The sequence below is a fragment of the Acanthopagrus latus genome, chromosome 23, assembly GCF_904848185.1.
Source record: "Acanthopagrus latus isolate v.2019 chromosome 23, fAcaLat1.1, whole genome shotgun sequence".
NCBI classification, from domain to species: Eukaryota; Metazoa; Chordata; class Actinopteri; order Spariformes; family Sparidae; genus Acanthopagrus; species Acanthopagrus latus.
In genome coordinates this window covers 22,794,420-22,809,096 of record NC_051061.1, presented here as the reverse complement: position 1 = coordinate 22,809,096, position 14,677 = coordinate 22,794,420, and the positions used below count along the sequence as shown (strand labels likewise).

General features: G+C 43.2%; 1 protein-coding gene and 1 non-coding gene across 3 annotated transcripts; one reads left to right on the top strand and one right to left on the bottom strand.

The window, feature by feature from the left end:
- Positions 1-2,454: 2,454 nt before the first annotated feature.
- On the bottom strand, positions 2,455-13,752 carry hlfa (HLF transcription factor, PAR bZIP family member a). 2 transcript variants are annotated; one of them, XM_037088744.1, is made up of 4 exons: positions 13,380-13,752; positions 12,176-12,532; positions 4,154-4,371; positions 2,455-3,589 (listed from the first exon to the last, which is right to left on the bottom strand). In XM_037088744.1, exons 1-4 carry the CDS (start codon positions 13,492-13,494, stop codon positions 3,374-3,376), a joined length of 906 nt encoding a protein of 301 aa, XP_036944639.1. In that variant the 5' UTR covers positions 13,495-13,752; the 3' UTR covers positions 2,455-3,373. The 2 variants fall into 2 exon arrangements, with proteins under 2 accessions (XP_036944639.1, XP_036944638.1); XM_037088743.1 differs by having other exon boundaries at positions 4,154-4,374; positions 13,380-13,748.
- A 629-nt stretch (positions 13,753-14,381) lies between these two features.
- Positions 14,382-14,453, top strand: trnac-gca. Its single transcript has one exon. It is a non-coding gene; the product is annotated as a tRNA-Cys (tRNA).
- Positions 14,454-14,677: the final 224 nt, after the last annotated feature.

Sequence of the window (14,677 nt, the reverse complement as noted above, 5' to 3'; positions counted from 1 at the left end):
ATATATATATATATATATATATATATATATATATATATATATATATATTTGTGTGTGTGTATGATTTCATTAAAAAAAAGATGCTCCCCAGTTTCAGGAGGCATCGCTCCAGTCTTCGCTCGCCTGTTCTCACTCGAGTGCGTCTGTGCAGAAAAGATGCAGAAGGGAAATTTTCCCTCTAAAGCGCAAGAAGTACTAAGACGACAGTTTGTGGTTAGAAAAGAATCGTTTCGCGTCATGCAAAAACACACAAACGCACCTTTGGATCGGATCAATAATGCTCAATAAAGCCCAGACAAAAGATCTGACCTACGTATCCGTATTTTCACCGGCTGATATCGGCTTGTTTTTCCTGATTTTAAATGCTTTCAGTCTATTTTTACGCTGAAAAAAGTTCTGAGTTCAGAACAATATATGGAAGTTCAGGGCTGCCACGTTTAAATAAAGTGATTCAGTTTGTGTCGACATAATGTTGTTTCATTTTTATTTTTGCAAATGCAGAAAAACTTTGAAAACTTAAATGAGAACTCAATAAAAAAAAACGGGAATGTATAAAAATGTTAAAAATCACATTTACTTGATTTATTTTTAAAAGTAAAATTAACTTTCTCACCTCAAAACGAGCAAATAACAACAAAAAAAAAAATGCAAAAGCAAACTGAGCGCTGACATTTGAATTCTGATTTTTAGCTTAGCTTTAGCTGTTAACAGTCAACACCACACAAAAACAAATAAAATGTAAGCGCTGAATATGAGAGAAGTGAGAAATATCCCCAAAATGTTGACGACTTCCTTCAGATTTAATATCGGCAGCCCTGGACTTCCACACAAATCGATCAGAAACGTCAACATCAGCCGTCAAAAGCACAAGTCGGTCACGTCTGTGAGTCTCGGAGTGATCGGCAATAAAAAAAAAAGCAGCATGCAGCTCTAAACTACGACTGAAGGTTTGGGCTCCACTGTTAAGTTTTCATTTTAAGAAAAACAAGGAAGTAAAGCTTCCCAGCGTCCATCACTCAGGTACAGGAACACGCGTTTTACAACTGCATCGGCCGAAGGAAACCAGACACACACGGAGCAGCAGCGGTCGCCAAGCTACAGTTGATTTCCCTTCCTTCATAGTAACTTCATCCCATCGAATCAGATCAGAAAAAGCGACAAAGACTCACACGAAAGCTGCGCGGTTACAAAAAAAAAAAAAAAAGCCTGGACGACTCCTTTACGTGTCGGGGAGGTTAGAAAGTGAATTCTATCTGGTCAGATTTGAGGTTTTTTTTTTTTTTTTTTTTTAAAAAGGGCTTTAAAATGTACATTTTCTCTTCTCCAACTGCATTTTCAGCATCTGCTTCTTTTAGAGTTTAATGGATTTACATGTTACGGGAGCCTAAAAAAGGCGGCGCCTACATGTCTATGCTAATAATAATAATAATAATAATAATATTCATAATGATAATAACGATAATGCCCAGGAGGTTCGGGTGCTGCTGAATATCCAGAAATCTCTGTAAAACGTCTAAACATCCTAAATCTAATATAGAATATCAAAATACCACTATATGCATTTGTCTTTTGAGTTTATATACTTGTATTCTTTAATAATATTCTGGATCTGTTTGTGCCGTTAAAATACATATTTCAGTAATGTATAGGAAAAATACTGTACAAAAAGAACAACTTATAGAATAGGTTCATATAAACATATCTCTTGTAACCAATATATCATCTCTGTTGTGAATCGTTTGGTCTGCAGTAAACAAACTGATTGGGTTTAACCACAGTATTGGACAACACCATCCAACTTTTGTGTGTTTTTTTGTTGTTGTTGTTTTTTGTTTTTTGTTTTTTATCTTTTCTCTTATTTTTTTTGTTTTTGAGTTTCGTCAACATCTTTTACATTCATACAGCCATCTTTAAAAAAAACAAAACAAAAAAAAAGAGGGCGGGGGACACAAGAGAGCTACAACGAGAGACTCAACAGACATCCGTATCAATTTTCATCTAAAAATAAAAACACGCAATTAATAATCATGCTAAAGTTAAAACAAGAAGCAAAAAAAAAAAAAGAAAAGAATTATCGACAACTTTTGCAAAAAACAAAAAAAAACAAAACAGCTTTTCGTTCTGTGAAAGAAAATCATGCTGAAATCTGAAAACAAAGAGGAGGCTAAACGACAATGTCAGGAGTATTAATACTAACAATTATATCAACAGAATATATATATATATATATATATATATATATATATATATATATATATATATATATATATATATATATATATATATATATATATATAAAACAATCTTCCATCTGAGAAATAAAAAGGTAGATAAATATGAGGCAGAGGAAATTTTTTGAGCGAGTGGAAACATTGCACCGGATCAGATTGTGAGACACGCGTTAATTAGTGCAGAGGTTAACTAAGGTGGTCTTAGTTAACGAAGGTGAGTGAAGATGAGGAGGAGGAGGAGGAGGAGGAGGAAGAGGAGGAGACCAGGGAGGACTGAGGAGCATGTTAGGTAGTCATGTCAGTTTAGTTCTGGACAGGAATTATTGCTCAGTGTCTGGCTGATGGAGAGAAGAACACAATAAAATAAAATCTACATCATGATCGCACAGAAATGTGCAAAAAAAACAAAAAAACAAATCTGATTAAAAGATACTCAGAGAGCTGTTAGAGAAGCGAGAGTCGCGTCAGACGGCTGAAATACAACAACATCGAAAGCAAGAGAAGATTCTGATCGGAAAAAAAAAATAAGAACAGGATTTAAAAAAGAAAACAGGATTTTGTGGTTGTCGGAGGAGGAGGTTGTGTAAAAGCTCTCGGACACGTCACACGTCGTAACACAGAAGACGAAGGAGGGAAACAGGAAACAGTTTTCAGTCCTGATATCACGTATAAAATCGGTATGAAAGTGAACAACAAACATCATGGCATCGTTTCTCAAAAGGTAGCGGCGGGCGGCGAGGAGGAGGAGGAGGAGGAGGAGGAGGAGGAGGGGGCGGGGTCTCAGCTGGTGGGTTGGCTCATTACTCCTCACAGTACATTAAAGTGGGAAGTATGCATGTGTAAATACATATATTTATCTATGTATATATATATATATATATATATATATATATATATATTTATATATATTTAGTCGAACGATGTGTACAGAAAATCAAAGAAGGAACCGACAAATTGAAGCTTATGATAGAAGTCATAATACCAGAATCATACAGGTGTGTCAGAGGAGGAGGAGGAGGAGGAGAACGGGGGGCAGTGCCACTAAAAGAGACACATTGTCCTTCAAACTCGAGGGACGGTGGGTGGGGTCGGTGGAGCGGGTCGGGTCGGGTCTCGGGGTGTGTTGGGGGCGGGTGGAGGCTTCACAGGGGCCCGTGTCGGGCCTCGTATTTAGCCACAATGTTCTTGCAGCGGCCCAGCTCCTTCCTCATGTCCGCCACCTCCATGCGGAGAGCGGCGTTCTCCTTCTCCAGGAAGCCGGCCCGGATGGCGATCTGGTTCTCCTTCAGCCGCCGAGCGTCCCGTGACCGCTTTGCCGCCACGTTGTTCTTTCTGCGCCGGGCCCAGTACCGATCGTCCTGGAAGAGAAGAGAAGAGTGGACGGGTCAGCGACAGAACCAAACACAAAGCGCTCCAACGATCAATCGATTGAGAATATTTTCACTTTTCTTTCCTCCTTTCTGACGGTAAAATAATAACTTTTGGTTCTGGACAAAACGAGACATTTGTGGACGTCATCTTTGGCTTCTGTCTTTATAAACCAAAAACAAACTTATCGGTTAACCGGGAAAATAATCTGCACGTGACCTGACAGTGAAACTAACTGTTAGCTGCAGCCTGATAATAAAAACGTTCCTCAGATATCTGTGTTTTGTTTGTTTTCCCTCAGTGACCCGGAGTCTAACGAGTCCCATGACTGAATACAGTCCAACATGTATTAAACTGGACGGAAGCTGATGTGCAGATTTTTCTTCCTGCTGTTTGTTTGTCGTCTTTATGTTTGGGGGAGAATTTAAAGTGTGAAAATATCTGTATCTATTAAAGGTGTCAGAATAAAATGATAAAGCTTGTGGGCCTCAGGGTCCGACTCTCCTCAACAGTCCAGACCAAAGGTTCTGACCCGTGACAGAGCAGCAGCTCACCTTCATGTCCTCGGGGATGAAGACCTTGCGTGCCTTCTTGATCATCGGCTGCGGCTTCAGCTCCTCGGCGGAGAACTTGCGTTTCCTGGGGTCGAACATTTCCTGGCCGGGCACGCTGGACAGGGCCAGGTCTGCCGGGTCGGGCTCGTAGGTCAGGGGCACCTGGATAGACTCGGGGTCGATGGGGCTGGGGGTGTCCCGGGCGGAGGGCAGTGCTGCTGCTGGGGAACAAATGAAAGATAAGACACGTTAGCTGCCAGCGGGACACACACTCATCCTGGTGAATGACTTGGCAGTGAGTCAGCGGGGAACCGAACTCTCACCACCTCTAATTTCGACTCTAATGGCACCATTAAAAGGTCAAGGTGGCCCTCGGATTTGGGTTAATTGGTTATGTAATGTCATGAGCGAGCGCTGATGAGTCACACTGAGCAGGAGGCCCGTGAGGGGGAAGCTGAGCGCTGCCGGTCTTCAACTCTGAGCTCACGATTGTGTGTCTTTAAAGGCCGATTCACAAAAGAAATGTCAGCCAGAGCTGCAGCTCATGACATTTGTTGGTTCCAACTTCTCCAAGGTGAGAATTCAGCTGCTTTTCTTTGTCATTAATGACAGCAGACGAAGAGTTTGGGGCTTTTTGGGGAAATTGTGACGGCCATTTTTCACAATTTTTTACCCCCAACCAGGCAATGAGTCCGTTTGTTTGTCAGCAGGATTCCACAAAAACTACTAAACAGATTTAAACTAAACTTGGATGGAAGATAAGTATAAACCCTGAGTATATCCAAGTACATTTTGGTGAGGATTCAGGAAGTTTTTCTCAGTTTCGTCTGGGCGTTTTCCTGCAGTGACATTAATCTCTCAGGGCACAAATATGTGGTATCTATGAATGAGTACAATGTGATGCAAGATTCAAATAAATTCCAGATTTTAAAGGATTGAATTAAAGGAGACTTGTGCTCTTAAGTGCTCTTCTGAGTTTCACATTTTATTGTCTAAATGATTAATCAGTTTGGAGTGAACAGCAGCAAAAGTGCTCTGATGAATCTAACGTTGCAGCTCTGATGTCAGGCAGAGAACCGGTGACAACAACAGGTGCGTTTGCCTCGTCTGACCAGCAGGTGGCGCCGTCACACCGGCTGTTTAAAACGACAGCCGAGCACACTGAAGTCAAACAGTCCTTTTCTGAGGCTGTGCAGCCATCAGCAGCTCCTGTCAGCTGATCTCAAAGCACCACATTTTGTCTGCGAACCGATCTGCATGCCTTCACGTCCGCCTCGAGCTCCCGAGGGGTGATTCACTTCATTAGCCGACCTAAATGGAGGCGATTTACTCCGTGACTCATTACATTAAGCTTCAATTTGTCTTTTGTCACACGCCGACAGCACCTGCGTTCAAGCGACGGGACAATAAAAAGGAGAGCGACAGAAGCGCAGTGAGGCGCAGGGGGGCGTTTTCATTAACTGTCGGCGGCTCGTACATCATGACCTACATCTCTACCAGCCCGCTGTGACAGCCAGTCAATGCGGCTGACCTTCAGTCAGAGCGCTTCACCGCCCAAACTGTAGAGATGTGAGCGTCCTCTCGCAGAGGCAAAACAGGAAGCGTGTGCAGGAGAAGACGCGCGCCCCACCCAGAGGAAGTGAAGGTCTTCTTCATCACAGAAAAACCTCAGCCGAGAGTCACACAGCCGCTCAGGACGCCTCTACGTGACCAGAGAGGGAAAAACAAAAGTGTTTGGGAGGAAAAAACTATGCGGGGCTATTAGAGAGCGCTAATTATCACCTCGTAAAGTAAAACAGAGACGTGGAAAACACACCCTGGAGACAACAGAGCGACTTCGACAGCGTCCTCACATGTTTCACACATCCTTCAACAGATGTTCGTGCTGCACACAAGTAGTGTCGGACACACCTTCATTTCATACCTCTTATCCTCAACATGTGTGGAGTTTTTTTTCTATGTTATGTTTTGTTTTCTAGATTAAAACGTCTCTGCAGCTGCGGCGGTCCAACGCTGACGAGGAAAACACTCGTCACAGCCCGGCTCGCCGAGGCGTGAACTAAGAATTACGTTGATTTTACGCAACGTTAAAAGGAAACTAAATACAAAACAACCAAACCGAGAGGAGGAGAACGACTGGCTGAATGTGACCAGGTGAGCTCAACGACCCAGAACCACCTGCCGTTCTCAAGGAGGAAAACAATTAAAAGAAAACAAGTTGCCAACCATCTTTTTAAACTGCTTCTCTTTGTCATTAATGACAGTTAAACGAAGAAGTCTTTGTGTTTTGGAAGACGTCGCCGCTTTGGGAAATAAATCGGTAATGAAAATAATCTAAAAATGTGTTTGTTTGTTCGAGCAAAAGTAAAAAAAAAACAAAATAAATTGGACAAATAATTGTATAAATGTATTCAACTTCACAAAGCTAAACTAAACATTTAATATTATTTTAATCGTCGGTGAATCTGTTGATTATTTTCTTGATTAAAACAGTCGATCAAGAACCTCAAATGTCGTGTTTTGACCACAACCCAGAAGTCTTTTAGTCTATTGTCAAAGACAAGGAAATAAACCAGAAAACATTCACATTTGTACAATATTCGCTCTTTTTTTTGTGCCTCAAAATAAAAAAATTAAATTATGGAAACAGTTGCTGACGACTGATCGATCTCCTGATGCGTTTTCTGCCAGTTAACTAATCAAACAATCGAGTAATGGTTTCAGTCCCACACACACGTGATTATTTTTCCTCCGTCAGCTCCGTGAATCACATGACTCCTCCGACCCAAAGCAGCTCCAGACACACATCACCCCTCGTCGACAGACACAAAGCTACTTACCGACTAAAACTGGACACTGTCCATCTCAGACAGTCTGTCGGCCTCGCCTCACCTCGCCCTGACCACCTTTACCCTTCATTCTGATCTCCTCATTAGCAGAGTTTAAAAAACACACATTGAGAACGGTCACGGGCTAAAAATGGACTTCGATGACCCGTAATATCCTCGCTAATGTACGACACATTCCAGCAGGAGGGAGGAAGGGGAGGGAGGAAGCGGCGGAACGTGGAATCACAAAATAGTCTCTAGAACAGGAAGTCTAAAATTAACGAGCCGGGGAGACGTTGATTAAAAATCCTGTGGAACGTGTTTTCATTTGACGTCGGAGTATTTATGTATTTACACTCAACACCGGCTGCAGGTTTGGTGTCACGCTATGATCATATCAGAGCCGTTAATGGGGGTGTTATCAACGAGCTGTGTGGGTGATAACGCCGCATTCAGCGATAAACGGAGCTGTTGGTGGTGTCGGAGGTGTGAACTCTGACCCGGGTGTGACAACGGTCACATCTCGCCCTCAAAGACGTCGCAGTGAGGGCGACGGGCAGAAAGGTTTTTTCCCTTTCTTCAAAGATGTCAAACTGGTTTACTTAAACACGTAAGTACATTAAGTCCCTGCGATGTCCTCGTGTACAAGTTGAAAATGTCAAAGTGACGTCGTCAAATTGTTTCTTTTGTTCAACCAACAACAAAGACTCTTCAATCACTGTCAGATAAAACAAAGACAAGCAGCAGATACAACCACCAAATGTTTGACGTGTTTTTTTTTGTTTTTTTTTTTAAAATAGAGCTCAACTAATTTCCCTCTCGATCAGCTAATGGACAAATCGACTTACACACCAATTAATCCACCACTCGTCAAATATTAAATTAATCACCAGCTATTTCGGTAATCAATTAATCCGTTTGAGTCAATCTTCATTGCTCATCTTTGACATTAATCTCAATATCTTTCCTTTCGTGGACAAAACCAGACATCTGAGGACGTCGATCAATGATATTTTGACCCTTTCATGACATTTTATAGACTAAAGAAATAACTGTGAAATTAACAGACGCTGAACATAATCGTTACTCGCGTCCTCACACACACACACATACAGTGGTTTATTCTTACACACACACACCTCACTACAACTTAAATAGCGTAGTAATCCGCAGCTGTAAATAGTCCCCCCAAACAAGCGCGCTATTTTCTCTAGCGACTACGATTTTTAAGCCACCGTTAGATGACAAAGATCATCGAAACCTGTTGTCGTTGTTTCTGGATCAATACGGTCGAATAATTTACAGTTTAACAATAAAATTTACTGTCCAGAATGAAAACAGTCGCCTGAAAAAACTTAAATGACCCCCCGAGCATTTGTTTGTGCAGTTGCTTTCATACTGGGGAAAATCTTCAGTCAGTTATTTTTTTTTATGATCCATTAATTTGATGTTCTTTTCTGAGATTTATTGGTTAATCATTGTCAATAAATGTCATGAAAATAGCTTGTTTTGCGCGACCAACAGTCTGAACCTCAGATTGTTGATTGATTTGTTGACAACATCATCAAATCCCGCAGAATTTACTTTTTATTTCCTTTGCGACAAAAGTCAGGAGGACTTGGTCGCTCTTGTGGGAGACAATTTATCCCGTCCACTGTCCACATGACGAGACATTTAAAAGGAAAAGCTGCTCGGTTTGCAAAGAAACTAGGCCAGAGGAAACGAGCGGGTGCAACAATGGGACAGATAAAGTTAAGACCACATACTTGTCAGCGAAGAGGGCTGATGGAAGTATTGACTTTGCTCCACATTTAGCTCCTCAAAATGTGCTGATTAATGTCTCCCAATGATCTTTCTGTCCTTGACTAACACACTGGAATGCACCACAACACACCCTCCTCAATCTGACTTCCCCTTTGGACCCTGCCAACAGCACACAGGGGTCCATCTCCTGACCTGAACCGCCCCTGCTGCAGACCCTCAACGCCTGCAGGGCTCCTGAACACACGGAGAAAAACACTGCAACGCCCGAGCGTTTGTTCTGTAGTTGTGATAACAATGTTATCAGCCGCCTGCTGTATTGCTTCTAAAGCAGAGCGCGTGCACGGAGGGATTGTGGTTGTTGTTGTTGTTGTTGATGTGGGTGGTGGTGGTGGTGGTGGAGCGGCTGGTTAGACGAGACTCTGCAAGCTGGAACAATATTGCGCGCATGTGACAAAAGCACACCAGAGTCCATGTGATCTCTGCAGGGTACAGCCTGTGCCTTGGCTCCGAGTCCAGGCTGTGTGGAAGCCGAGCCCGGCCAAGGGAGGGAGAGGAAGGCTGGACGGGAAGTGTTCGAGGAAGGGAGGGGAGGGTGAAAGTGAGAGAGAGAGGGAGAGGGAGAGGGAGGGAGGCAGGTTCATGCCGTGACAACCTCCTGTTCGCAGCCCAGCGCTGCACACGGGCGCCTGCATGTGTCCGTCACATGGCCCGACACACTGCAGGAAACCCTAGCCGCGTTCACGTGAGAGGTAAATGTGAAGAAGCACACGGAGACAAACACACACACACACACACACACACAGTCCTGCCTCTGTTCATATGCACATGTGCACTGAGGCTGGAATAAAGTGTCCTGTACAGATGCACCGACTCCGGAGCATATGTTTATCTCACCAGCTTCATCTACACACTTCTTCTTCTTCTTGTTTAAAAAAACATCATGTTACGTGCACGTGTTCATTTACAGCACAGTTCACAAACTTCTCTAACAAAACGAGTTACAGGTGTCTAAAGCCTCAAACATTTTGTCTTTAGATCAATTTCTACTGCAAAAAAAGCAACAGTTTTCAGTCTCTGAGGATTTTGCTGCCGTCTGCTTGTGATTTTAAAGTTTGTTCATTAATGTTTTGCAGCCAGATCACGAGAGTTATCGTCTGACTGTTCCTCATGTTTCCCCCCTGTGAGGGGTGTCTTCTATATTTGATGCCACTGGATATTAAAACTGGCAAACTCTCTCAATGTTTGGAAATGGAAAATTAAAAGATCTTTGGGATAATGTTACAGTCTTTGTTTTTAAAGTTTTAATCAATGTTTTTTATGCATTATTTTATGTTTTTTTTGGGTGAGAGATTTAATCTATTGTTGTTTATTTTTTGTTCTGTGTGGACGTGAGGATGTGAGGATTTTGTATTTTGGAAGAGGAATAATAAGATATATTCAGTGTTAGTATAAGAACAAGTAGAACAGTCTGTCCAAGTTCAGAAAATGACATCACCGCTCTGTAATTCAGCTCTTAAGACCAGGAAAGAAACAACACTTATGTCATATTTAGATCCTGCCAACTGATTTAGATTATATATTTTATTTCCAATACAATAATATGACTAATTTAACCAATTAAAGCAAATTTTCTCTGCAGGCTCACTCACTAATCACTAATCACTCTGTTCATGTTCTGTGTTTTCTGTACAGTAACTGTCTCCTGTTAAATCAGTTATGTATTTTTTATTGTTTTATTAGTTTATTGTGCATTTAAAGCTCTATACCAAGCTCTTTGGTCAACACGTGTTGTTCCTAAGTATAATTTTCATCTGCTGTCTGATTGGCTGGTTGAATTTGGAGTTGAATCTCGCTGGTTTTTGCAGCTTTTCTCTGTTAAAATTTTCACATATTCAACATTTTAATTTTTGCCAAATCATTTATAATGTCACGTCACGTTTGTTGTAGTTTCATCATGAACTATGAGACTTAACACACCCTCCAGAGGAAGTGAGCATGTGTGTGTGGTGTTGACACGGCAGCTATGGAGATCTAAGAAACACACACACACGCGTCAACATTGAGCAACAACAACCTCAACGTGTCTGTTGTTAAGGGACACATTTCGGGTAATTGGGCTGATGAACGAGTCTCAGTCAAATCACCATTCATCATCCGGATCAGCACACAGACAGTGAATCTGCATGAGTCCATTAACACGACCCAGTGAAAGCTGCTTTTCACCTGGACCACCCCTCCTCAGCGTTTACAGGTAAAACACATGTAAACACAGAATTTACAGCAACACACACACACAGCATCTGTTGATCCATCACATATCTTCAGATCTTCCACCAGGAGACCCTCTTTGTCTCTTAGTTTGGACCTGAAACATTAAGCGTCTCCCGTGGTGTGGTCGGGTATTTCTCCACTGACGCTTGGCTGTGTTTATGTTTACAGCGAGGGGTCCGGCCCCTTTAAATGATTCAAACCGCTCTGGTGTCTGGTGAATTGAAAACCCAAATAGTGTCTGGCAGCAGCTTAACAAACTCAGTGACACAGCTGAAACGCTTCGGTCTGAATACTCAGCTGCCTGCTTAATGTCCGCTCACTACGACCAGAGAGATTTAGCATCACGAGACGCCGAAACAAGGAACCTTCGATCCAAAGCTTTTGGGTTCATAACAATGTTTTGACGACTCACTGTCGATCTGAAGAGCCACATTACAATGTAATTTAATATAACTATTAAAAAGCCTTAAAAATCAATCAGGAATTTGTCTGAGTGAGTCGTCTCTGCAGGCCAAAGGCTCAATGAAGTTCAGCGTAAATTCACAAATCACATTTCTGACTGACGCACGCACGTTTAATTAGAAGTCACAGAACCCGGTGGGCAATTCCCGGGAATGAAAAAACCCAAATTGAAACCAAATCTTACAAACAATCTCACTAAACATGTTTATAACGACGGCACAAAAACCGACCAACGTGAACATGACTCATGGCAGATCAAGTAAACGCAGGGAGAGCCTTTTTCTGAATCACACTGAGCTGCATCCTTGGCCGCCGGTTTACACTTTAATCCAGACTCCAAAGTCCAGTTCTGGGCTGTAAATCAGAGCCGAAGTGTGTCAATGTGTATCTAACCTGTAGTCACCTGCTCCAAACAGGAGGAGGTAGAACAGCAGGAGCTAAGTGAGCGACAGCGCTCAGTGGGAGAGGGGGAGGAGGCGATGCTTTCAGTGACTCAAGACAGAAACCACAATACCTTATTTTGTCTGTTTGTGTACTCTAATGAGGATGTATGAGTGTGTGTGGCAGGTGTGAAAACATCAGCGCAGCCCTCTCGAGCTCCCCCCCTCTCTCCCTTTTTACGACAAAAGAGGTGTGAATCCACGTGAAGGTGTACTTTCAGAAGCACATCAGGCTCCGCTGCACGTGCGACTCCTACCTGCTGTGCTGGGGCTGTGGAGGCAGTTCTGAGGCGCCATGGCCGTGTGAACCGAGGTGGTGGCGCGGCTGCTGAGGTCCACAACAGAAGGTGTGGGCGGGGTAGGTGGGGTGGGTGGAGGGGCCTGCTGCGGCGGCTGCGCTGCCTGCCGGTCCTGGTCACTCTGGGCTGTGTTGGCGGGGATGCCGTTCTCCGACAGGAACTCCTCCAGGTCCATGTACTCCAGCTGGAAGTTGTCGCCATCGTAGGGTAGGGTCTTGTCCCAGAGAGTCGGGCCCAGGAAAGCCGACTGTGGGTGGTTTGCCGCGTTGCTCTCATCCTCCAGCTTCTTCCCTTTATCCTTGTCTTTTCCAAATCCTGCAAATGTTTAGCACACAGGCACGTCATTGTCTTACAGCAGGGGGAGGATCACGGGTCATTGCATGGGTATAAATAGAAAGTATGCCTGGAGCTTCATTTTTAAAGGGTCAGTTCAATCAATTTGCAGAAATTCTCTGGCTGCAACAGAAAGATGACAGTATCTGCACCTTTCTGCCTCATTTATCAATGTTTAATTGCTTTACTATCAACATTTAATCATCATTTATCTACTGAGAAAATATGTTTTTATTCATGTGGGTAAATGGACCCTTTAAGGTAAAAATCAGGCCTCTGCTCATGATAATGTCATTACAGTCAATACATGCAATAACAAACAAACAAACAAACAGCTGAGCAGGGCAGAAACGACGCCCTCTACCGACAGCATGTGGTATCACTAATATAAATCCCCATTGAAGACGAGGGGTTTAAAGATTATACACAGCTCAGTCACAATAATAAACACAAACACACAGAGAGCCCAACAAACAACGTATTATTGCTACTTTTGGCTCTAAAATTGCTAATTAGCTTGAGCTGGAGCTCCCGTCAACACAAATGCAGACGCGTCAACCATCATTCTATTTGACTTATCTCTGCAGCCGCGCGCAGGAATTCTGTCAAACGGTTTGTTTTTTCGACAAAGATCGTAGAATTTTAAGAATCGTCACTCCGGGTGGATTTTTGGGTCCACCTGTAATATCACCTGTCAAAACCGCGGAGAAACGATAATATCCCGCAGATAAAAACCAGCACAGACACACCGGCTGCAGCCGAGACGTCAAGTGGTTAAGTTTTTTTTTTTTTTTAAATTAAACACAACAAAACAACAACAACAACGTACCTTCATCGTGATGGAAAGGCAGCTTGAGCGGATTTTCCAGAAGGGATTTCAGGACGCCGTGAGTCGGCGGCAGGAAAGTTGGATTTATAGGAAGAGGTCTGGCCATTTTCTCCATATGTCTTCAAGGGCAACCGGAGAACGAAGCTCGCAAAAAAAAAAAGAAAAAAAAAAGACAACACTTGACTTTTTTGTTGTTGTTGTTCGCCCCCGAAGAGAGAGACGCGAACCAACTCGCAAGCCGGCCCGTGGAGGATCCTAGCAGGCGGGGAGAGAAAGACAAGAGACGACGCCGGGTCTCGGAGGGAGAAGACGGGACTCCGCGCTGCAGGACTGTGAGCGGCTGGCTGTCTGTCGTCGAGGCTGGCTGGCAAATAGCTGCAGGAGGAGGTGGAGGAGGAGGAGGTGGTGTTGGTGATGGGGGAGGAGGAGGAGGAGGAGGAGGAGGAGGGCGGGGGGCGCGGAGCCGCTACACTTCTCCATCCATGTGCGGAGACGGACGCCGGTGACGTCAAACCAGCGAGAGGGCGGGAACACTTTTTTTTTCTTTTTTCTTTTTTTCTTTTTTTTGTCTGGCGGCGCGTTCAAGTCGCGCGTGGAAAAAAACGACCTCGCAGCTCTGGAATATCGGTGCCTTCAGGGACCATCGGAAATGTTACTTTTAAACGACCAATTCAATATTTGAGGTTACAAATAAATAACAGACACGGAAAGAAGATTGAATTCCTTCGTGTAGACAGTTTGTCTATATATTTTTCTTTTTACAATGTGATAAAACATTTTATATATCCCAACTTATTTATTTATTTACAGCTGTTGACATGTAGTATTTGCAGTGTTAAACTTGTATTATGTAACATCTGTGTCATAGCACACTTCTACAGAAAACTTTAATTGTAATGTTGTTTAAATTATTGTTTATAGCTATTATGAACATTACCTGCATTACTGTGATTCATGTATTATACCGGTCACACCTCTATTTGTTAAAGCTCACAATCAGCTGGGGGTATAGCTCAGTGGTAGAGCATTTGACTGCAGATCAAGAGGTCCCCGGTTCAAATCCGAGTGCCCCCTCTTTTCCTCAATCCGATGCTGCTTGGCGTGAGTGCTGCCAGTAAATGAAACATAAGAACCTGTCAGCACAGACTCGTCCGGTTCGGCAGCTGGTGCTGGTGTCTGTTTACATCCTGGGCACTGCAGAGGTGCCCATGAGCATGGCACAGGCTGGCTCCTGTACTCCAAATGTCTGATTACAGGCCAGTTTCTCCCTCTAATATTTCTCAATACATTTAAGGGTT

What these genes read in the sequence shown, in the direction of transcription:
- hlfa (XM_037088743.1), bottom strand. Translation starts at nt 13,494, where the DNA reads ATGGAGAAAATGGCCAGACCTCTTCCTATAAATCCAACTTTCCTGCCG. An exon ending in CCACAGCCCCAGCACAGCAG is followed by an intron (nt 4,375 to 12,175) that starts GTAGGAGTCGCA and finishes TTTGTTCCCCAG; the next exon opens with CAGCAGCACTGCCCTCCGCC. An exon ending in TCATCCCCGAGGACATGAAG is followed by an intron (nt 3,590 to 4,153) that starts GTGAGCTGCTGC and finishes CTTCTCTTCCAG; the next exon opens with GACGATCGGTACTGGGCCCG.